This window comes from Pseudorca crassidens, chromosome 4 (assembly GCF_039906515.1).
Source record: "Pseudorca crassidens isolate mPseCra1 chromosome 4, mPseCra1.hap1, whole genome shotgun sequence".
Lineage (NCBI taxonomy): Eukaryota > Metazoa > Chordata > Mammalia > Artiodactyla > Delphinidae > Pseudorca > Pseudorca crassidens.
In genome coordinates, this window is record NC_090299.1 from 119,095,517 (window position 1) to 119,119,712 (window position 24,196).

The window sequence follows — 24,196 nt, forward strand, 5'->3', positions numbered from 1 at the left end:
TTCATGATCAGAGAACTGTGTGTCATTGGTTTTGCTTCCTGCTGGATTCCAGGTGGTGGTATTAATACTGAACATCATAACCTCAGGTTCTCTCTGTGAGGGGCAGGCTCCCCCTTTCCTGTCAGGACCCTGACTCTACTTGCTCAGGGTACCTTTGGCCACCACCCTTGGACAAGCGGGGCAGCTCTGTGGGCAGCCCAGGTCTCTCTTTAAGCTTAGGTGCTTTCCCCCAAATTTGGATAGTGAAGACTTGTTCATTTCCTTCATATTGAGTGTGAACACTAGAAAAATCTCCACGAGAATATAGTGAGAGCCGTTGAATAATGTTCCTGCTCCTTGGCATTAGTGGGATTTATTTAAAGTTTCATCCCTCTCTTGGCACAAAATTTAACAAATATTTTCAGAGGGTTAACAAACCCTTAAAGCCATTTTAGACTCAAAAGTGTGAGAAAATGATCATAAAGAGTTAGAGAACACAGGGACATGGGGAGGGGGAAGGGTAAGCTGGGACGAAGTGACAGAGTGGCATGGACATATATACACTACCAAATGTAAAATAGATAGCTAGTGGGAAGCAGCCGCATAGCACAGGGAGATCAGCTTGGTGCTTTGTGACCACCTAGAGGGGTGGGATAGGGAGGGTGGGAGGGAGATGCAAGAGGGAAGAGATAAGGGGACATGTGTATATGTATAGCTGATTCACTTTGTTATAAAGCAGAAACTAACACACCATTGTAAAGCAATTATACTCCAATAAAGATGTTAAAAAAAAGGATTCCATTATGAAGATTAAATATTCCCCCCAAATCTCTCCTTATATATTAAAAAACATATTTTTTAAGCCTGAAAAAAAAAGTTAATAGTTGTTGATAGCTGTGATGAAGCCATCAAATGTGGCACCTATAGAAATGTACCTATTTTTTTTTTTTTCCCCTTTTTCTTTTTTTTCTTCTACTTTAAAGGAGTGGGTTGGGGACAATTCATGAGAAAAAAGAGAAAATTGTGAGGGTAAATAGACATTAACTCACATGGTACTCCTTACATAAACTACAGAATTTCTTCAACCTGATTACAGTTTAGAATTTAAAATAGAACTTGTATTTTCTTTTATATAATTTTTAAGCTTTATGTTTTCCAGACTTGGAAGAAAAGTTGAAGCTGAGAAGCACAAGATAATATACAATCAGGGCAGTGCAAATGAGAAGATTCTAAAAGCACACCAAACATGCATAGAGCTAAGCATTGCTCTCGGTGCTTTCTTAGATAACCTCATTTCATTCAGTCACCTTATAGATGTCTTTCAAATAAAATGTTAGACTGTCTCAACAGTCGTTTAGACAAATAACAGAACTGGGAGGTTACATTCATTCAGGTCTTTCCCTTTTTATAAATAACTGCTTTATGGACCAAGAAGCTTGGACACTTTTGGACAAACATTTCAGTGCCATCGTTTATGTGTGTTTTGAGGAGTGGGGAGGGAAGTTATGGGATCTGGTGGGAAAATGTGCATTTTTAATTGCTTGATGGTTAGTTCAGACCTTCCCAAGATCTGACTGTTTTCTCTTGGGTTGTTTCTCCAGATCAACATTCCCAGTTATTATCCTTCAAAATCAAGGGTTTGAAAAGTCATCCCTATAATTTCCTAAAGCCACTTACATCTAATTTCTTCATGCCTGTTAGTTACCCTAAAAGCATCATATGAAGAGCTGTTTTAGGGCCAGTCTAATGCCTGTGTATTCCCTCACCAAAAAGAAGGAAAAGAGTGGATTCCCTTTGCTTTTCTGTGGTACTTTCCCCAGTGAATATAACCTGCCTCATTCATGGGGTCAGCTTGGACTTACCTGCTGTGGCGTCGTGTTATTGAACCTCCTGCAGAGGCAAATCCCAGAAAAGTACCTGAACTTCCCCAAAGGCTGCTTCTCCACTTTTGCTATGCTCCATGTGCTACCAAGCGTATTTGCTTCCCTGTGGGAGAGGAGGATAGAATTTAGAATTGGAGTGCTGAGCCCGCATGTGTCTCTTGTTCAGCTGCTACCTTCTTTAGATGGGATCCAGAAAGGCCTTCACATCACTTGGCTGCTTAGCAAAAGCAGGTCTGGAGCTCAGTATGCTGATCCCTCCCAGTCTAGTGGATCTTGGCTCCTTTGCTCTCTTTCGCATCTTTTTTGTTTTTTTTTAATATTTATTATTTATGTATTTATTTATTTTTGGCTGCATTGGGTCTTAGTTGTGGCACGCGGGATCTTCGTTGAGGAATGCAGGATCTGTCATTGTGGTGTGCGGGCTTCTCTCTAGTTGTGGCGTGCGGGTTTTCTCTTCTCTAGTTGTGGTGCGCAAGCTCCAGGGCGCGTGGGCTCTGCTGTTTGCGGCACGAAGTTTCTGTCCTTGAGGTCCACGAGCTCAGTAGTTGTGGCGTGCGGGCTTAGTTGCTCTGCAGCATGTGGAATCTTTGTTCCCTGACCAGGGATTGAACCCACATCCCCTGCATTGGAAGGCGGATTCTTTACCACTCAACCACCAGGGAAGTCCCTCTTTCACACCTTTCTTGCTTTTAGTGGGGTGGGGCCGGAGGAGCAGGGTGTGTGTGCAAGTGCCTGTTAGGGGGTGGGTGCAGGTTGGGAGGCGTTGGTGGCATTCTTGGAGAAAGGCCTGAGGTCGTACTTCCATATCAGTGTACTGACGGGCTGTTACAATATCATCCCTGGCTCAACCCCTCCATTGTCCCCACTCCTGCCACCCTAGTGCCCGCCACACTTCAGTTTCCCTTCCAGATGCTCGTCATCTCTCCCCATCATGGCTAAGCTCTGAGTCGACTACCTTTCTGCCTGTTAGAAACTATGGCCCCAAACAAGTGTTAGTTCTAAAAAAGCCACTTTCACTGCCCCCTGTTATCCGCGGCACCTAGTTGGTGAGTCAGGTGCTGAGGCAGGCAGCAGGCTGCCCTGGAGGCCTTCTCTTCAGAAACCGGCTTGGCCTAGCACAGTCTCAGATCTTCCTTTTATGGTGTTCATTCTTGCCCTTTTGCTCCACTCTGTAGGTGGAGCCGCATTTGGCAGATAATCTGAGGCTGCCTGACCCAGCAGGTTAAGAAAAGTAAACAAGTCAGTCAGGAACAGTCATCGGCCAGCAGGCTCCTCCTGTTGGAGATGCGGGCACCGTCAAGACATTGTCCTTCTGGAAAAAGGGAGTGTCCAAGACCCAGACCTTAGACAGGGGTCCCTGAAATGGGAGTTGATCTGTGGATAAGCCACTGAGCAAAGGAGACTCCTTTTTCCTTCTGAAGAGAGTACGTCACTCTCACCTCACTTTCAAATGGCTTCTTGACCCAGAAACATCTCAAGAACTCCTTGCCTTCTGTTTTCCAGTCTTGGAATTCAAGTGTGTGTTTCCTGCCACCCAGGATCAGATGACTCCCTCTCTAATGGCGCTTTGCTAAATCCACCCACTTAGGGTTGTAGTGCAGGTCTGCTCCTGGGCCAGCTGACGAATGCTCACGGAGTGCCTGCTCTGGGGATGCCCCCGGAACTCTTCCTACAGAAGACAAGAGGGTTCCAACTACAAAAATACTGACCCCGGCCCACAGGCGTGAATTCGGGTCAAAGCAAGCACAGTCAACAGACGGGGATTTTGCTTAATTGGTTTAACGGCTTACATTCTACCAGCTGACAGAATATTACCAGCTTCTAAGTTGCTACATGTCAACATAAAGTGTATTATTCCAGAAAGTGCCAACATAGTTGTTAAAGCTAGCATTGAAGTTAGTCTTTGGTGATTGTTGGTTTTGGGCTGTTCTCTTGAGTCACTGATTGGCACAAGCCCGAGTTAAAACCAGTTTATGAGGATTGACTCACTATGAATCTTATTTTCATGTGTGGTTTATAAGGCCTGCCACTTTGGTTTCTAGTTATAACTAGCATGTCCTAAGCAGCATGAAGATATACAAACAAAAATTAACTCTCATTCCACCTCTGGGGTTTGGTATTTTCTTTAGAAAGTAACCTTGTGGACCGTTTATGCTTAGCTTTGTCTTGGGGACTTATCCCACATGTCGTTAACTGCCTGGAAATGCCTTCCATTTAAAAAAGTATGTATTACTAACTACTTCATGTGCAAATTAATTATCTGCCTGGGTATTTTAGCAAATTCTGTGACTTTTTCAAAAGATAAATTTCCCACCCTCTTGTAATGCTTGCTGTGCCAGCTGTGTGGCTTTTAATCTAAAACTCGAGAGAATTCACTGGGGCCATTGGTAGCAGAGCCTCTTGGCCACAGTGGGTGTAGTGATGAGGGGATACCCCTTAGTAGTAGGGTTCTATTTTAACCAGTCACTTCTGGTTTATTCTTTCTTCTCTGCCAACATTGAGTTCATTATGAATTGTTGAATGGAGGGTGAGTTACATGCTGGGCAGAGCTGCAACAGGCCTCTCCTGGCCTGTGCCAGGACCTTTCATCTGTCCTGAACTGTGCTCCAGGCTTGTGCTGCCGGCCTGCACTGCCTGCCACGTGAGAAACAGCCGTGTGAAATTTACTGTTTCAGCCGTGCCTGTGGGATATGCTTATTCACATCATGTGTTCTCTTCTTATTAAGTCCCTCAAGACCCTTTTTCCCCGGTCTTCTGTAATGAATGGTTATGTTTCTGAGCAACTGATTTGTTTTTATCTTACCTAACCTGTACATTTAATAATTCTTTCTTTGCATCAGCTCATTGGAAGTTCAAGGTCCATTTTGCAGATCACCTCTAGAAAAGTGTGTAAAACAGTTCTGTCCAGTAGAAATATAATGTGACCCACATACATAACTTAAAATTTTCTAGTAGCCACGTTAAGAATATAAAAAGGAGAAAAAAACAGTGATAAATAATTTAATCCAATGTGTCTAAAATTACCACTTCAGTATTTCATCAGTAGAAGAATGATTACATTCTCCTTTTTTGGACAAAGTCCCTGACTTCACTTGTTGCTGTGGACTAGCCGTGTCCAAGTGCTGTGCAGCTCTGGGATGGAGTGTGCTGGACAGAGCGGAATCGGCTTCCAGTGGTACCATAGTACCAGCCTTCCCTTGGATTTCTTTTCTCCACCCATATTTTCCCTTCTTCTTAATGTTCTCACCTGTGCAAACACCGAGAGATGAAAGGGAAGTATCTTTATAAGCCATCTTCAATGGTCCATTTTGAAACAAGAGGGAGATGTTTTCTGCGAAGTTATGAAAGGCTGGATGGAGGCGCACACCCAGGCATGCTTGCTTGCAGAATGCCGGGGGAGGGAAGGGCATGTCTTTGCTATTTCCCTCCTTTTGAGCAGGGCCAGGCCGCTGATTAGCGCCTGGGCAGAGCTTGAGCCTACACATCTTAATTTGTTCATTTTTCTTGGAGAAATTCAGAGAACGAGGGAGAGACTGTGGTGAAAACCGGGGCCTCCCACAATGAGATCATTTGAAGAATGTTGTTTTTCCCTTTAAGGCTCTAAGAGAGGATTTCGGGTTTTTTAGGGATTGTCCTAGATTGGCTGGTGGTGTCCCAGATTTCTCTCCCCGTGAGCTGACAGTTGAGGAGTTTAATTCTAAAGCACCTGAGTCGATTGAAGGACTCCCACCCATCGCTTCACTGTCCTTGCTAGAAAGCTTCCTTCCCACAGGGCCATTACGTGAGCACAGACCAGGGGGAAGGAGCCTGCATTTTGGACTTTCTGTAAATTTGATATACATGTTGTCATGGGAAAACGAATCTGTTTTCTTCTTGAGTAGAGAAAAACCTGGTTCTTTCCTTAGTCCTTCCTCATGTACAAATCCGTCTCAGTACAAATCACATCAAATCTAGATGGTCTGCTGCCCTCACCACCACCACCCCCTCCCATACACAGTGTAGATACTTATAAGGTTTCTGTGTGTGTTTACAAGTTTCCAAAAGTCTGATTGCTCTCATTGACCTTACTGCATATTTTTTTCTATTTTGTCTGTACAATTATGTTTGTAATAATTTGCTGTTATACTACAATAATAGGGTGAAGCAGAAAGAGACCACGATAGCAAGAAAATCAGGCTGGAGAAAGAAGTCAAATCGCAGTCATCACCCTCATCCTCCCACAAAGAATCTTCTAAATCAAAGTGAGTATAGAGTTTAGGAACAGGCTGCGAAGGTGATCGAATCTTCCTGGATGGCAACACGGCAAAACACTTTTCTTCTGCAGTAGAACGAGAGAATAGTGAACTCGTCGGGCTCATTTTGACGATATGCTAAGTTCTGTTTGTTTTCCTTCACAAGGACCTTAGAGGAATTAACGGTTCATTTGGCAGCAAACTTAGATTTATCAAAAGCACAAAAAGACTTGGCAAAAACAAGTGAGTCGTGTCACCATGTAGGAACCAACAGAGATTTGAAAGAGAGAGAGAGAAGGGGTCAGATGTGAAGGGGGCAGAGAGGAGGTGGCAGCTGGGCCTGCCTGCTTGTCAGAGACAAGGTGCAGGTTGGGCAGCAGCTACTGCAGAGTGACTTGCTTGGGTAAAGGTAAGACCATTGGCAGACTCCGCAAGTTAGTGACAAATTATACAACTTCATTTATTACTCACAGGTAGGACTGTAGTTTTCAAAGGCATCAGAAAAAAAGGGCTCTGAAATTTGGCCTTTCTACAAAAATGGATTTCATGGCTCTGTGATATCTTTATCTTTTGTGTCAACAGCCATTTTGTCCTTATAACTCAACAACTAAGTTATACGGTTCATGTTTTGCCTTAACTTAGTTTTGCATGATGTTTCATTCCAGAACGCCCAGGCCCTCCTCTGAGCCCTCAAAGAAGGAAATGCTTCCCCCTTCACTTGTGTCATCCTCGTCCTCCCAGAAGCCAGCCAAGCCTGCACAAAAGAGGTCAAGGCAGGAAGCAGACCCCAGTGGCCAGAACCCTCCCAAAAGTGCCAGTAGTAGCAAGGGCAACCACAGAGACTCTTCTGTTTCCAAGCACAGAAAAGTAGAGGGGAAGGGCCCTGGAAGCTCTACAGAACACAAAGTAAGGAGGGGAGGCCGTAATGTACAAAAGGGAATATGTTGGTGTGTCTTTACTTTAAATGCCCAAATCAGATAAGTTTTCTACGATGGTATTTCAGAGCTATTCGTCACTTTTAGTAAAGCAGTAATGAGTTATTTGTGCTTAACGCTCTACTTTTCAGAGGGAGAGTAAAAGATAGTTCATATTACCTGATAATTTAGGCGGCAGTTTATTCTTCTTAAAGTGGTTCAGAGGTGAGAAAACCAGAATAGATTTTTGTGTTAATTTTCTATCAGGTGTTTGGCAGTAAAACATGATAACCCTGGTTAGTTCTTGGTTTGGATGTTTGATCTCAAATACTTTCATTATTAGTGATAATGGGGGAACAAGTATCCACTTTCTTGAATACAGATTCCTTCCTTCCTGTTAACCTGGGGTAGGTGAGTGTGTGTGTGTATGTATTGCTTAAGAGAAAATGTTAAATTTGGCTTTGTTAATAATCTGTTCTCTTGGGCATTCTTGTCTTATGGCTTTTCTGTGTCCCCGATACAATCCAAATCTACAGTTTCAGTTGAATCTAGCTGAGAAAGTGCTTGACCAAGCTAGAGCGTGCAGCATTTGAATTCCTTGCTTTTGAACTATTTTGGGCTAATTTAGAGAGACGGTACAGTTAGGCCAATGGTCTGAAATGTTACAGGGTGATCGATATGATGATCTTTTTTAAGGGATCTTCTGGAGATACTGCAAATCGTTTTCCAGTGCCTTCTTTGCCAAATGGTAACTCCAAGCCAGGGAAGCCTCACATGAAGTTGGACAAGTAAGGCTCTGGATGCTGCTGCTTCCCCTCCCCCTCCCTCCCCTTCCCCCTGCCTCCTCTTTGCCCTGCCTCTCCTCCCATCCTCGTCCCCCTCCAGTCATCTTAAGTCATCTTGCCCCAGTCCAATACTTTTAGGTTCCTGTGACCCACCCCTGGTCTTTTCTTCTCTTTCAGACAACAAGCAGATTTTCACATGAAGGAGGCCAGAAGGTTGAAAGACAAAGCAGAATTAGTGGTCAGTCTGGGCTCTTTCTCCCTTTGGTGGAATGTTTTCCGTTCAAACACTTGCCATCTGGTTCCAAATCACTAACTGTGACTTGGGGGCGGGATGGGGGGGGTAGGGCTGCGGGGGGCCTGACATTGGCCGCAGTGTAAGCAGGGTCGGAATGAGCGAGGGCTGAGTGGTTCAGTTCCTAGGGAAGTGACACTGTTTTGACTTCACTGATTCCGTCTGATCATGGGCAGAGAGACAAAGTACTAGTTTCACGTTTTATATCTAAATGAATGAAAGTTGATCTACCTGGTAGTGTTTTATTTAATATACATGAGGGCTTCCTTGTCCCACTGAATCAATTCTTTGGATGTGAAAAACAACTCTGGCTTATTGAAAGCTGGTCAATTTGTGGTCACCCCAAAACATTTCAAAAAGTGAGGTAACCTGTTTGCATTCCAAAATTATCTTAACGCCCTGTTTACTGTTAGAGGCTAACAGCGAACAGTGGACCAGTACCATCAGATGAAATTTTAAGGTGAAGGTGATGATTGCACTGTTGGCAAACATGCCTTAAAGAAATGAACTCTCTTTACCTGGTGGCTGTTGGACTTTCTGGAAGGTGGTAGTTTTGTTAATTGCATACATAAATAATGCTTTTATTTCTCTGCTGCAGTATAGTTATATGATACTTGCCCTTTGTCATATTTAAGCATCTAAGACTCTGGGGCCTTTATTTGCTTGGTGTATTCCCCACACCTAAACCCCTACAGATACTGTATGTTGAACTTTGTACCACAAGAGAACAGCATAGGTTGCCTTGATTCTGCCACAGGCAAACCTAACCACAAACTCTGGAGGTCCACGGGGATTGAATCAGATCCGTCCATGGTGGCCTCAAAATCCTAGCCCAGTGTTCTTCAACCCCAGTCTGTAGCCTGGCATCTCTTGTCAGGCTGGGAAGGGCTGGGCTGAGACCCTTTTATCAGGTCCCCATTCACTGGAGTAAAATGTTGATTGAGTCCTTACCATGCTGGATGCTGTAGGAGAGTAAAACACAAATTAGACACTATCTCTCAAGTGACCCTGTACCAACATGAACTGAGTCAGATTAAGATGCCTCAGATAGCACCAAACAGTGGTATCTTTCTAACCTCTTCCTTTCAGTTCTCCAAGGCTGTTACTAGAACTGTATGAATCTTTTGATTTTTGAGAAAGAGTAAATATTCAGTACTTTGTCAGCCAGTTACCAAAAACTTATCTTGACACTGGGCACTAGATTCCTTCATTATTCAAACAAGATTAATACTCCAGGGAACTTTTTGTGTTGCTTTTAATCTATGCATATGCACATCTTCTTTCTCCCTTCCTATGGCTGTTGCATCCCATTTTAATAAGTAATGTTAGCTCATTCCACTCTCAAAATATGCCAGTTTGGACAGAAGCCTGAATGGCCAGCCTCTTCACAATATTCTCCTTTACTTGCACAATGTCTCAAAAGATGACCGTCTTGCACTCCAGATAGTGAAGTGCACAACTGAATATAGAGTAGTGTATTTCACCTCTATTCTTATTTTACTTACTGTTAAGGAAATTAGAACTCTACTAGTTTAACCCTGTCTCAGGAGATACATGGAGTTATCACAGGAATATTTTCATTATTAACTTTACAAAATACTTAAGGAAGTGGATACTGGCAAATTGCTTTAGTATAGTTTCTTTTGTGTCTACCCTAAGGCCAATATAAATTTTGGAAATCCCATGAAGAAGATGGTATTGAATAAGTAAACTTGAAGAGTTAAATTCGCACCAGTGAAGCAAACCAATAAGGCCCTATACTGTTGATTATTTGGGACATGCTGATTGATTTTTATTCTTTCTGTCACTAATTTTCTGACCCTGGGTTCTCTAGAAAATTTTTTTTTTTTTTGCGGTACGCGGTCCTCTCCCGTTGCGGAGCACAGACTCCAGACGCACAGGCTCAGCGGCCCTGGCCCATGGGCCCAGCCGCTCCGTGGCATGTGGAATCTTCCCAGACCGAGGCACGAACCCGTGTCCCCCGCATCGGCAGGCGGACTCTCAACCACTGCGCCACCAGGGAAGCCCCTAGAAAAAATATTTTTAAAGCAAGTTTTTTTTTGTTTCGGCCATGCCGCATGGTGTATGGGATCTTAGTTCCCCGACCAGGGATCAAACCTATGCCCCCTGCATTGGGAGCACGGAGTCTTAACCACTGGACTGCCAGGGAAGTCCCTCAGGTTATTTTTAAAAATTAAAATTAGTAGCCATCTTTCTTTGCCAAACCTTCTTTCTTTGCTGATGTGTCACCATCTCCTTACACTCCACTTGCACCTTTATGGTTTTCATTCATTCTTTTTGAACATATCAAAGTAGAGACATTAGCAGAAACTACAACCTTGCAAATGTCGTGTTGATCAGTTGCTCTTACAATGTGTGCTGCATATGACGTCTCATATGTAGTGAGACTCGGCACAGTCTCAGTCAAGTTGGCTGAATTCCACCAAGTGAGAAGAGCGTAAGTGACAAAATATGTATTCGGGGTTAGATGACCACCAATAATCTGATTGCATTCATATTTCTACATTCCTGTTAAGGGACTCTGAAATTTTATCCCTGTTGGCCCAGGGGGTAGCCTTGTGCCCTTAACCCAGACTCCCAGAGGAGATGACCTGTTGGGCTCTAAAATACATAAAAAGATTATTGTTTGACATGAAATCTAAGATGCTTGTAAACCATAACATTTTTTACTTATTATAAGATAAACTTCAATTTGTACAAAGAAACTGTGTCTGCATTATTCTAGTTGTGTAGAATAACCTATTTGCCAGGAAAATCATATGATGGGTAATTGCACACTGGTAACAAGGGGACCATGTACTGAGTGCCTTAGTTTGAATATGTACTTTAATAAGGTTTTGAGAGTATAGTCTTATTACAAGATTGTTGTTTCTTTCCTACTGAACTTTTAGTAAAAGAAAATTCTCAGTAGGTCAGAGCTGACGGGCTTTGGTTATGATATTGAGTTTGTTTGTTCTCACACTTCTCTCTAGCCATAGTTAAATTAGGACAGTGGAGGGAAGTTTCTGTAAAGAATGTATGTGAGAAGCTAAGTAAAAGTCCGTTTTAGGCTTAACAGTGACCCTGTTCTTCGCCCACAGACGGACAAGGTTGGGAAGGCTTTTAAGTACCTGGAAGCTGCCTTGTCCTTTATTGAGTGTGGCATTGCCATGGAATTGGAAAGCCCAGCGTCCAAGTCGGCTTGCTCCATCTATGCAGAAACCCTAGACCTCATCAAGTAAGTGCAGACTCATTTTGCCTTCCTTTTAAGTACTTCTCTGTCCTTACCTTTATTGCTTTAATCCATTTGAACTTTGGTCTGAAGACAGCTTAACAAAGGGGAGTCTTAAAGTTACTGATCCAGAAACTTTTTTTTTTTTTTTGTCATGAACTAAAAATGTATTCCAGATGAAGTGCTAGAGCAGAACAACTGGGTTGGTCTGCATCATTTTGCCAAGCGCACGGTGAAATGCCAAACCCTTCAGGGAGAGGGTTGGTTTTTCCAGTTTTACTTTCTTATCAGATGCCCTCTCATCTCAGCTGAAGCTCTCGTCTTTGTTTATTACCTGCATTTCAGGAGGGGACTCAGTAAGGATACAAGTCTACTTGGGTTCAAGCAGGTGGACAGGTCAGAGAAAAGGCATGTCCTCGCCTAATTTTCTGAATGGCCTGAATTGTTGCTCCAAAGCCTCATTTTTCTTCTGCGTTGCTGTCATGTCTTCACATCTTCAGGAAAAATCAATATAAAACCAAGACAAACATAATAAGATATCTTTGTGTCTGGGATTTTCTGACTGCCTTTTTTTAACCTGATGTACATTTGTATTTTCCTATAGATTCATAATGTCATTAAAATCCTTCTCGGATGCCACAACACCAACACAGGAGAAAATATTTGCTGTTTTATGGTGTGTATTTTTTTCTTTGTCTAAATAGCAAATTACACCTGCTTTTGCATATCTGTTTGCTTAAAGTGAAAACGATCATGAAAAGCGAATCACTACCAGAAACTGGTAGGATGTGTGGTCAAGGGGTTAATCCCACTGATGGTTAATTATTATGAAATGGCATCTACTGCCATTTTACAACCCCATCATTTTACTGATGACTTCGGTCTTGTGACTTAAATTATATCCTTGTATATTTGTGTTGTTTCACCAGTATTTACTTCTGACGTTAGTGTGAACAGTGCAGTGAGATTCTCGATATACTGTCTCGCGTCGATGAGGAAAGCCCAGTATGTTCATTAGGGTGAACATTAGGGAAGAGGTTAGGTGGCTTGCTCTCTCTAGTAGTGTGATACTCATGAATCGGAGCTAATGCTTCACTTCAACTTATGTTTATGTTCACAGCATGCGTTGCCAGTCCATTTTGAACATGGCTATGTTTCGTTGTAAAAAAGATATAGCAATAAAGTATTCCCGTACTCTTAATGAACACTTCTTCAAGACTTCTTCCAAAGTTGCCCAGGCACCTTCTCCGTGCATTGCCAGGTAATGATCAGTCTAATTTAAATAGCTTCCAAAATTAAGTTCTTTCTTTCTTTACCTCTTGCTGTGACTTTGTTTCAAAAATGGCTTACATCTATGTGCTGATTTGCACATTCAGCTGAAATCATTAGCACATTTCTACCTTTTTGAGGAATAGTTAGAAATCGGGGTGTTTGCTGTTTGGGCAACATAAATTAAAAAGATAACTACAGAGAATCTAGGGTCCGGATTTTAGAGCTTTGAGGATATTTGGATATGCCCAACAATGTAAAACAGGCGGGGCCGGCGGAACCAGAGCCAAGGTCCTTTCTCCTTCTATGCAGCACGCTGTCCTAGCATTTCAGTAAACAAGAACTTTCCGGAACCAGTTCCCTCCTCCCTTCTCCAGGGTCTGTAACGGTGATATTAAGAATCAAAACAGCTATCTCTAGCTAAATTTTTCCCCCCACTTTTTGCTCATTTGTTCCATAAGCTGTCGAAAAACAGAGTCCTTGTGCGGGTGTTTTTAAGATGAAGATAGAATTTTCTTCCCTTTGGTACTTGCCTAGTATTTTTTTTTTTTTTTAATTTAGTCGTATTCCTTGAAAAGCTCCCAGTTCTGACGGGTTTTGCTATTTTAAGAACATCACCTAGAAGATTGCCCCATTTCCAGCACATTCAAAAGAAGAGATTCCCATATGGCCTCTCTTAAAAAAAGAAAGTCCTGATTGAGAAGCATCTTCTTTACCTCTGAAAATTTTCATGACTCCTACCTCTGAGATATTATTCTAAGTTAATAGGTTGTCAGTCACATGATTTTAGATCACTCCTTCACCATTTGTCTAGCACCTTCCTTGTACCAAACCTTGCTTTAGGCGCGGGGAGGCAGCAGTAAACAAAGCAGACAGGAATTGCTGCCCTCGGGGAGCTTCTGCTCTAGTTTTTCAAAATGAACTTTCTGCTGGGGTTGCTTAGGATCCATTAGAGTTCATGAAGCCCAAGGGCAGATGTAACTATGTGATGAGGCCACTGCTGCTGACCCATCTTTCCATTTCATATCCGTCACTTCTTTAACGACTGAGTGACTTCACTTGTGTTTCTCGTTTGATCCGCATCAAGGCACTTGTGAACTTGCAGGTGTAGGTAGACAGTCAGTGGGAGAACACAGCACAGTGTGAGTCCCCTGATGCCCAGTCTCCTCATGGGCTGCCCTCTGTTCAGTCAGTTATGGGCTCAGCAGGTGTTTATCCAGAGCACCTCCTGTGCTAAGGGCTAGAAATGCAGAGATTAGGAAGAGATGGTCCCTGCCTGTGAGGTGCTTGTGAGGCAGGAAAAGGAATAGACAGAAAAGTATAATGAGGTGTGATAAATGCAAAGAGACGAGTTCAAGTGGTGACAGAAAGGAAGCTGTGCTGTATCCCCAGTGTCTGGAGGAGAGCTATGTGCAGAGTAGGAGCTCAGTGATGTGTATTGAGTGGATGAGAGAATGAATATATCAGAGATGAGGACCATTTCTCAGGGGAAGTATTGTCTTCCTAGGAGAAGTTGGAATAGGGGTTGGGGAGAGAAGGGATTCCAGGCAAGGGAGTGAAATATGTAAAGGGCCTGGGAAATACACTTGGAGTACAGATTTGCCCACCTGATTCTATGTCCAGTGAAGAACACCTTACGTGTCTCCAGTGACTTTTTCCATTTGGAGGGCCCCATCCCACTGTGTTTTATGAAATAAATTTCTGGAATACTGAAGGTGAAGGGTGCGGTGCCTCTCTGACCTTGTAGAAGTGATTTTAGAAGTGATTGTCATTTTGGCAAGTACACACTAAAGCCTTGTGACTTGGACTGCAGTTCCAGAAACAGGAGATCTGTGATCTAGGAGTTCAGGTGACTAACCAGTTCTCTTTTCTTCCACCTTCCAGAAGCACAGGCACACCATCCCCCCTCTCTCCAATGCCTTCTCCAGCCAGCTCCATAGGATCCCAGTCAAGTGCTGGCAGTGTGGGGAGCGGGGGGATGCCCGCCACCATCAGCACCCCAGTCACCATCCAAAACATGACATCTTCCTATGTCACCATTACTTCCCATGTCCTTACCGCCTTTGATCTTTGGGAACAGGCTGAGGTCCTTACCAGGAAGAATAAAGGTAAATGGCTCTGTCGTGGTTATTACTGGGCCATGGGGATTGGGAGGGGAATAACATTGTATTTTCTGTTCAGTGTTTTGGCCTTTTTTTTTTCTTTTTTAAAATTATAGTTGATTTACAATGTGTTAATTTCTGCTGTACAGCAAAGTGATTCAGTTACACACATAAATACATTCGTTTCCATATTCTTTTCCATTATGGTTTATCACAGGATATTGAATATAGTTCCCTGTGCTATGCAGTAGGACCCTGTTGTGTATCCATTCTATATGTAATAGTTTGCATCAACTAACCCCAAACTCCCAGTCCATCCCTCTCCCGCCTCCCCTCCTACCCCTTGGCAACCACAAGTCTGTTTTGGTTTGTAGATAGGTCCATTTGTTCTACATTTTAGATTCCACATATAAGTGATATCATATAGTGTTTGTCTTTCTCTGTCTGACCTTACTTCACTTAGTATGATAATTTCTAAGTCCATCCATGTTGCTGCAAATGGCATTATTTCATTCTTTTTCGTGGCTGAATAGTATTCCATTGTATATATGTTCCACATCTTTATCCGTTCACCTGTCAATGGACATTTAGGTTGTTTCCATGTCATGGCTGTTGTGAATAGTGCTGCTGTGAACATAGGGGTGCATGTATCTTTTTGAGTTAAAGTTTTGTCCGGATATGTGCCCAGGAGTGGGATTGCTGGATCATATGGTAGTTCTATTTTTAGCTTTCTGAGGAACCTCCATACTGTTTCCCGTAGTGGCTGCACCAACTCACATTCCCACCATCTGTTCAGTGTTTTGAAGAAAAGGAAGAGTGCAGCTGTTTACTCTTCTCACATTTTCTCCATGCTGTCACAATTCTTTCTTGAGCTCTGTGGCATGGAGATAGATTTCTGTGACTAGATCTTAGCAAAATTAAATCAAAAGTGGCTTTAGCACGTTGCCCCTTTGGAAGTTTTGGTATCGTTATTTCACCCTGAACTGAAGTGCTAGCAAAAGGGCTAAGCAAATGCAGATGGAAAGTCATTGGCTGTCCCCAGGCACAACACATTTGAGATGGGAAGTAGCATAACCTAAAATACTGCATTTATTCTTCAACCCAGAAATGTAAAATGGATGGAGCACCTGATGGCTGAGGAAGAAAAAAGCAGCTGAAACTACAAATACATATTTGTTTCATAATCACTAACTTTAAGCCGGTAGTTCTCTAATTTACGGGTCTTCAGAAAGATGTACTGTACAATGGTCAATTGTTATGTCATTCAAAGACATCAGGTTCATCTGTTTACCGAGCTAGAAATATAGTATGTAGTTTCACTTTTTAAAATGCAACAGCTGTGCGGAAATTTTTTTATCATTAACACTTGAAGTAATAAAATAGGCTTCATTTATTAATAAATGTTTCATTTGATTTATTTTTATATTATAGTTCCATTTGTGAGGCTTGTGACTTTTGTTTATCAGCTATAATTTCTACACTTGTAAGGCTTAAAAGGAAGCCAACAAGTTAAAAGAAAATTGCAAATAACGTTTGTCCCTTTAGTCTTCCCTTAGTTGTGTAATTGTTTTAATTCACTTTGCCTTTGCAGAAGTTTGGGTATCTTTGAAGTGCTGTTGAGTCTCATCTGGGAAGATTATGTAAATTGCATTCTCCTTGCTTATTATATGGGTAGAATGGGAAGAAAAGGCAAGACAAATTCTCATTAAATTCTGTGCATATTTCTGTTATGCTTTCTGTTTCTGTAGTTGGTTCTGAGGTGAATATGCCCTATTCTGTTTGGAAGAATGGCCTTTTAGTTATATAGCCAAAGACATTTAGTATTTTCTGGTTTCTTAAGGTGTTATTGTACCATTTTGTAAAAGGAATATTATTATTATTAAAATTGTTTGGTAAATATTTTTGACAAATTACCTTCTGAAGCAGCCACAACTTAGAAAGATAATGTCAAAACTAAGGTGATTTTTTTTTTTTTTTAAAAAAAGACCCAGCCAAAATAAGGTGTGAATTTGTCATACTGTTAAATTGAAATTGGTAACAAAATGTATCCCCTTCCAGTTTACTTTTTTGGGTTTTAGAGTAATTGAAAATTTTATTTTACTATATTTAAAATAATTTCTAAGTGTGAGCAGCAAGACTGACTGTAGTTTCAGTTTTTATTTTCTGTGGACAGACTTGATAAACTGGAGACCCTGAAGCAGGATTACCCAAATTGTAGTGTCAGGATTTTAGCTGTACCAGAGGCTTTTATGTGCTACACATAATTTGTATAAAGTTTTATATGGGCAAATTGGGTACATAAATAGTCTCTATTTTTCTAAGGGAATGCAATAAATGTAGCATCGTGAATAAATATAACTTTTATAATCCTTAAAAAAATACTGCGTTTGTTGCTTGTTTTCAGTATATGTTAAGAAAGATGGTTAGCAACAGTATAGGAAATATGGCTTAGTAAATATTCTTGGGTCTTGTTTGTGAAGAACGCCCTTGGAGAAATCCAAGGTTTAGGAGATGGTCAAGCACCTGTTAGAGAAACTGCTTGGTGTCAGTGCTAGTGACCACTGAGCAAATGCTTATATGTAAATACCAGATTAAAGCCTTGACGTGCTCTTTCCTGGCTATAGGGAAGAAGTCGGCCAGCTGGCTGTGGCCACTTATTTTCCTCACAGCCTCTTCAAACCTTGTTTTCTTTCTTAGCAAACTAATGATGCTTTTTTTTTTTAATTTAAACATGTTGAGTATTTTTATTTGTTTATTTTCATTCATGTGTCCATTGATCCAAAAGTATAAATGGAGTATTTTCCACTGTCAGCCACTGTGCCAGGCATTAGGGAGTCAACTCTGAAACAAATTTAGTTCCTCCCTTTTTAGACTAGTGGAGGGATGTGGAGAGTTAGCAAACCATTACAGTAGATGGTGAGGTTTTTTTTCTTTTTTTGCTCTGCTAGATGACGTACAGAATACTGTGGGAATGTAGTTTCTGGAGCCTTGCCTTTTTATGTTTTCACGTTTATTTTGTGTGTGCACGTGTGTTTACATGTTGGGCTTGCTTTGTTTGCAGAATTCTTTGCTCAGCTCGGCACAGGTGTGTGCACCCTGGCCCTTGACAGCAGTCTGATGGACCTGGTGCGCTATACAAGACAGGGCTTTCAGCGGCTGAAACAAGTAACCAAAACACCTTAATGGAGGCCCAGGTTGATCTGATGCCTTGAGAACTTTTTTGCACGTTGGAAGCCTCAAAACAGTCCAGACATTTGTCTCATCAGGATACCAAACTCGAGAAGAGAAGCACCATGAGATGGCCAGGATATTTGTTCACTGAAACTCAAGAACTATGGAATCATTGGTTGGACAGGATGGTTTTGTAGAAGCAGAAATGAGGAGGCTGGCCTCAGAGATGATCTTGCCTTTCCTTGCTAAAGGACAGAAGTGCAATGTAGCCTGAGTGGGCTTATGAATGGTCTAGAAACATTTCCGTCTTTTTTTAACCAGCAGGATGCAAATGAAATGAGGAGGAGCAATTTCAACTCTGGAAGCAAATTCACATCATCTCAGTAGCCACATTAGTTCATTCCTAGAAGGAATTTTTTTTTTTTAAAACAGTGAATTGTGGTGTAGGGTTTTGTGGGTGATTTTTTTTTTCTTTTAAGTTTTGGGGGAAATATTTGTTTAATAAATTCTAATGGTCATCTATAAAACATAAGTTGTGAAGGACTCCACTGTACCCCACTTTCTGCCATTGAACAGTGGCTTTGATAATACCAGGTATTGTCCTAATTTATAAAATTGAAGGCAACCCACCCCCCGACCCCCCATTGCCTGGATACTGCACGTTCAACCCAGCTCTGATTTCTCCGTTACTGTGCTGGAAGGTGGCCCCGTCGGGCTGGGGGAGAGAGGAGCTTCAGCGCACAGGGAAGCCGTCTCCATCCCCATCTGCATCCCCATCTCCATGTACCACGGAGGACCGGGCGCTGCCGTTCCCACCCCCTGCTCCAGAGAAAGGCAGTCACATCGACTGTACTCTGCATTTTCTACTTTGGGGAAGAAGGAAACCAACATTTATCCGTGACCAGATGGTTGAAGTGCTTTTTAATTTTTGTTTAAGTAGAGCTGGAATTTGAGGTGCTGATCTGTGGTCTCCAGTTATGTGGTAACTCACGTTGTCTACCAACTCAGAGTTTTGTCAGCGAACAAAGAAAAGTGAAATCTACTTCTTAGAGAGGCTATATTTTTCTGCTACAAATTACTTTATATTTATAGCAAAACTAGACTTGGAGAGCCCTTGATTGTCTAGGGGAAATTAACTCCCTGAGAGGCTGTGGAGATTTGGGGTGGTTTATTAGACTTTCAAAAAAAAAAAGTCACCACATGCCTTCAGTCCAGAGTGTTCTCAATCAACTAGATGTGATTAGATTGAAGAGGAACTGTGGCCTTCCCATAAGTTGTTATTGCCAGATTCTATACATTAAACCAAGTTTATTTTGAATGACCTAAAGTGGGGGAAAAAAAACCAAACAAACAGAATTCCCACATATCCATAAGCACAGATTTTTTTCATTGAAACTTTGAGGGTTATTGGAAGCATTATTTTGAGTGCAGTGTTTTTAGAAGCTAATTCTTTTTATCCCTTTTAGAAGTAGAATTTGCACATCTGTTACAGTTGAGGAGTGAGTGTTAACGCTACAACTGGTTTATTTTTCCGCCTTCATCCCATTTCCGCCCCCTACGAGCTGTTGCCTACCAAGCATGTTTGACATTGTCATGTTCATTAGTGAAGAAGGGAGTACCATCTTTATTTATAATGAAGAGGTCTAAGGTCCATATGATGAATGTAAGAACTTTCTTGGTAACTATATAAAAGGGATGTGTAGCGGATGGGAGTGATGCTTATTTTTCACAATATAAATTGTTTGTGTGAAGCTGTTCCTTCAGTGTCTTAGAGTATCCAGCCTGTTCTTTGGTTATCACTAGCTAGGACAGAGGTCTGTTACTTCATGTTTAGGTTAAAGCGAGAGAATTACAACAGTAGTAATATCTGAGCATAAGAACTTGATGTGCGATCTTGATGGACTGATTTCATTTACTGATGTTCTAAAGCAGAGCCATGGTCCTTTTTAAACTACTCGTTTAAAAAGCAGCCTGTTGTTAAATGAACAGTAATTGCCTGGTAGGTTGTCTGCTTGTGGCATTGTGTGTCCATCTCTTATATGTAGGAGACAGGACACCAGAAGCAGGCTTATGTGGTTACTTAACATCTTTTTTTCCCCCTTACTCCCTTGGCCATTCCCGCTCCCTTCACCCCGTCACTCCCCAGTACAAGCCACCTGTCAGTTTGGAAGAGTGTGTTCTTGAGGACAGGTTCTGATCTATGCAGACCGTGCTGAGTGTGTGTGTCTTGTCAGGAGCCACAGTGTCCCCTTGACTGAAGACATTTCCAAGGCAATTTCTCAGCCATTTCTAAAAGAGGTAATTGCTTTTTCAGTGGCCTTATTCTTTGTGTGTGTGTTTGTTTCCCTGACCTTTATATTAAGATTTTATTTGTCCCTTAAAAAACTAACGAGTTTGCAGAGATCAGTTTGTACTGTTTTGATCATGGAATATTTCTGATTCTTACTGCAAAATGCATTTTACCTAAAAGAATTCTTAATGGCTACTTTTAAAGTAGAGTATGTAAAAGGGTAGTGGCTGATGAATCCTTAAGGTTCATAAGGTCTTTTCGCTGTTGCAGTTGTATATAGAAATCTAAAGGATTTTTAAATCATTTGCACTTTTCCACTGCATGCTTAAATTCCCAAAGGCAAAATTTGTACTGAGGTAGATAATTGAAAGGACTAGATTATAAAATCAAGCCTTTGAATATGTGAAGTTCTTATAACAACCGTAATAGCACACACTTCACAGTGAGACAAATACAGAACATCTTGAGTAAAAATGGAGTGTAAAAACCTTGCCTTTGGCACTACAGTTTCGTGTGTGTGTGTCTATCTTTACTAGGAAATGGAAGAACACTGTTTTACTTTAAAAAACGTTGAATGTTTCTGTCCTTCCTGGAGGTAATTAAAATGTGAATCACCGAGTTTAAGATTTTAGCTAGACTAAGGGCCCTGATAAACAGTGATAAAACACTTCACTGAAATTTACCAAATTACACTGGGTTAAGAATGTGAAAACGTCCTTCATATGCCAGCTGTGGGAGGGTCCAGCTGGCATATTATCAGGACCAGAACTACAACAGGAGAATGACTTAGCTGGTGCTATGATTTAATCACAATACTGAATGGGAAAAGCCTCTTGATTTTTTTTTTTTGAACAAAAGGACCTTTATTTTATAATCTGTTTTGACCAAAATGTTTAGCTATTTCCCCTAGACAAATTGGACCACACTTATCTCCCTTGTCCTATATCCTTTAATTCCCGATCTCAGGATGTTTAGAAGCTAACAAACTACCCCTTTCTGGCTGAAAACTTGCCTTAATTGGTACCTTAAATATTAACGTTAGTAGGATCAGGAGCTTAACTTTTTTTTTTTATGATTCCTGTTCAGTAATTTTTAGAAGCAAAAAGAAACCATTGTGCCCTCCAAAATGAATAAAACTCTTATCTCTGATATATGAAAGGAAATGTGTGTGTACATATACACACACACACACAGACTAAGAGGCTGGCTAAATTGGATATATTTATTGTGCCTTTGTTGACCACACCTAATTTTGGAATAATGCTGTATTCATTTTGCCATGGCTTTAAGAGATGTTAGGTGGGTCTTGCACCTTTTTCTCTTCTGCTTCATGAAGTTTGAGGTGTATTTGTGCATCTTTAGGTAAATGAATCAAATAAGGCTTGATTCCCTACCTCCCACACAGATTCTACTTTCTCTTAAGGATTTGTTTGCCCAGACACTACACAAAATCTGTGAAAAACTTTGCCACCTCATCTCTTACACTCTTTACCACTGATTAGCAGTATTTAAATCTTGCTAGAATATTTGGCCTTCTTTTAGAAACACAGATGTAGAGATTTCCTCATTGTGGTTGTGGAGGGGTGTCAGGATTATAGCGGTACTTGGTCCCTTTCTCTCTTGCTCTAGTGGTTGCCTCTTTTGTTTTTGGTCCTACTTAGAATTTGTGGATGCAGGTTTTTTGCCTATATTTTTGTCATTTTGTGGGAGGTGGAGTGGCAGAATAACAAACATGGTGTTGGGGATTTTCCTTCAAACATTGCAAGTGGTATTTCCACCATACACACCTCAAATATCCAATCCAGTTGTGTCAGTCACCGAAAATCTGAGAACGAATTGTGACCACTGGCCATGCTCTTTAGTTCGTATTTATGAGGTGTTGACAAGCACCCATCTGCCACCTCTCTTAAGGTAGCTGTAAATTTCCTGTTGTCCCGGGGAAAGCCACTCTATTCTTTCTGTTCGCGGTGTGTTGGATATCAACAGGTACTGTGCTGGGTAGAGAAGTGCCTGTATTTCTCTACCCAAGACAGCAGGAAGGAAACTTACAGCTCCCTGGGAGCCTAGATATTACTATATCGACCTGGAAGGACAAAGAAATAAGACCACTGACAGCGAGGCTGGCCGAGCTGCACTGGTCAGACCAGGCAGTGGCTAACCTAAGGAAGATAACTTGCTTTGCTTACAAGTAGATGTTTAAGTGATGCTGAATACAGGCAGTATTAACTTTTGTTAATTAACTTTTGTTTAAGAACAAAAGGCAGTACTCGCCTTTTGTTCAGGCCATCAACATGTATTGTTAAAATTACTGCACATCCCCTCCTCAGATACCAAGTATACACTGTTCATGTTGGTGTGTGTGTTTATACACGTGTGTCCCAAATCTTGTGTTGGTTTTTTTTTGTCTTTCTTCTCCTGAATGTGATCATATTTTGGATGATACCTGAGCAGGGTTGCCTTTTTTTATTTATTACCATTATATATTATATTATATTATATATTTTTTGCTTTCTTATAACTTTGGAGGAAAGTCAAATCTTGGTATTATTAAAATTGTTTAAAAAAGAATAAATTGTCCAGTTGATAAATGAAGATCACTGGTCTGTCTCTAAAATAATATGAACTTTTCTTTAATTATTGTGTAATAATGTGCCAGCTATCTAGTCCACACAATGGTTTTGTATGTAGGATAGGGAAACAGTGATGTGCTCAGTGGAAAGATGTGCAACACAGACAAGGGGGACTCCATGTGTTTTATCTACTTCAGCAATGGAACTGAAACTAGGGGCTTTTGTGAATAAAATTTAGCTGCCTTGTACAGTCCTTTGAAAGAGACATACGTGATCTGTGAGAATTATAGTTTTCTTTTTTTAGAAGAAAAATTTGCAAAAGATCTTTCCAAAGATACTGTGCCACAGATCTTTTGTTTATTGTTCTCTGTAATAAGGATTAATTGCTGTTTAAAAAACCATGTAATTGACTTGTTCGTCTTCAAATTCTTTACTTTTCACAAGAGGATGGAGCTGTAAAAAAAAAAAATTAATAAAAATTTAGAGAAATCATTGGCGTGGAATCCATGCTTTCACTTTGCTTGAATAAATAATTCCTAAAATTGCTATATGTAATTACCGCTTAGAGCCAAGGAGAGTCTCACATGGAATAATTTGCCCTTATTCACAGTATGTATTTATTGTTGAAATGGGAAAGGAGCGGGCAGAGGGTAGCTCATCTTTCTGTTCAGTTTATTTTCAAGATCTCAATCACTGCACTCGTGGTGCAGTGGTTAAGAATCCGCCTGCCAATGCAGGGGACATGGGTTCGAGCCCTGGTCCAGGGAGATCTCACATGCCACCGAGCAACTAAGCCGGTGCGGCACAACTGCTGAGCCTGTGCTCTAGAGCCCGGAGCCACAACTGTTGAAGCCCATGTGCCTAGAGCCTGTGCTCCGCAATGAGAGAAGCCACTGCAATGAGAAGCCCATGCACTGCAACGGAGAGTAGCCCCCGCTCTCTGCAACCAGAGAAAGCTGGCACGTAGCAACGAAGACCCAATGCAGCCATAAATAAATAATTAAAAAAAGAAAAGATCTCAATCACAAATTAGCCTAATAGCACCAGTGTTGCTTATCTCAACATCAACTGCCAGGTGCAACAGTGACCAAATTTGCCTGTTTTCAATTTGTTTGCTGGGTGTGGGGAGACATATTTGTAGAATGTTGGTATGGGAAGAAATCTAAAGTCCATCTGGTTTCTCTTCCCTTTGCCATTGCAAAAGAAATGATACTCTAGGTGCTGAAAGATGACTTCCTAATTTTGAATCCTGGCTCTCTGGTTTGCCATGTGACCATGGGCAAGTTACTTAGCCTCTCTGGGTTTCTTATAAACAGTTACAGCTTTGGTGTCTACCTAGTAAGGTGCTGAGGATCACATTAGATGGTGTGCTTAGTATGGTGCCTCTGCCATAAACACTCAAGACTGGTGGCCTTTTTAGACTTCCTCCCTCCCCTCACTGCACCACAATATCCCAACAGGTGACCCTTCAGTCTTT

The 24,196-nt window shown here is 41.4% G+C and overlaps 1 protein-coding gene across 10 annotated transcripts in view; it reads left to right on the plus strand.

The window, feature by feature from the left end:
• Positions 1 to 23,211, plus strand: part of AFF1 (ALF transcription elongation factor 1) — a 204,989-nt gene extending 181,778 nt beyond the window's left edge. For all 10 annotated transcript variants that reach the window (XM_067736543.1, XM_067736549.1, XM_067736545.1 and 7 more), the window contains 9 exons: positions 6,000 to 6,103; positions 6,760 to 7,000; positions 7,705 to 7,796; positions 7,971 to 8,031; positions 11,187 to 11,323; positions 11,922 to 11,993; positions 12,438 to 12,578; positions 14,471 to 14,694; positions 17,750 to 23,211. In XM_067736543.1, coding sequence (XP_067592644.1) covers positions 6,000 to 6,103; positions 6,760 to 7,000; positions 7,705 to 7,796; positions 7,971 to 8,031; positions 11,187 to 11,323; positions 11,922 to 11,993; positions 12,438 to 12,578; positions 14,471 to 14,694; positions 17,750 to 17,871 — 1,194 coding nt within the window. In that variant the 3' untranslated portion in view covers positions 17,872 to 23,211. The remainder of the gene's footprint in view (positions 1 to 5,999; positions 6,104 to 6,759; positions 7,001 to 7,704; positions 7,797 to 7,970; positions 8,032 to 11,186; positions 11,324 to 11,921; positions 11,994 to 12,437; positions 12,579 to 14,470; positions 14,695 to 17,749) is intronic.
• The last annotated feature ends 985 nt before the right edge of the window (positions 23,212 to 24,196 follow it).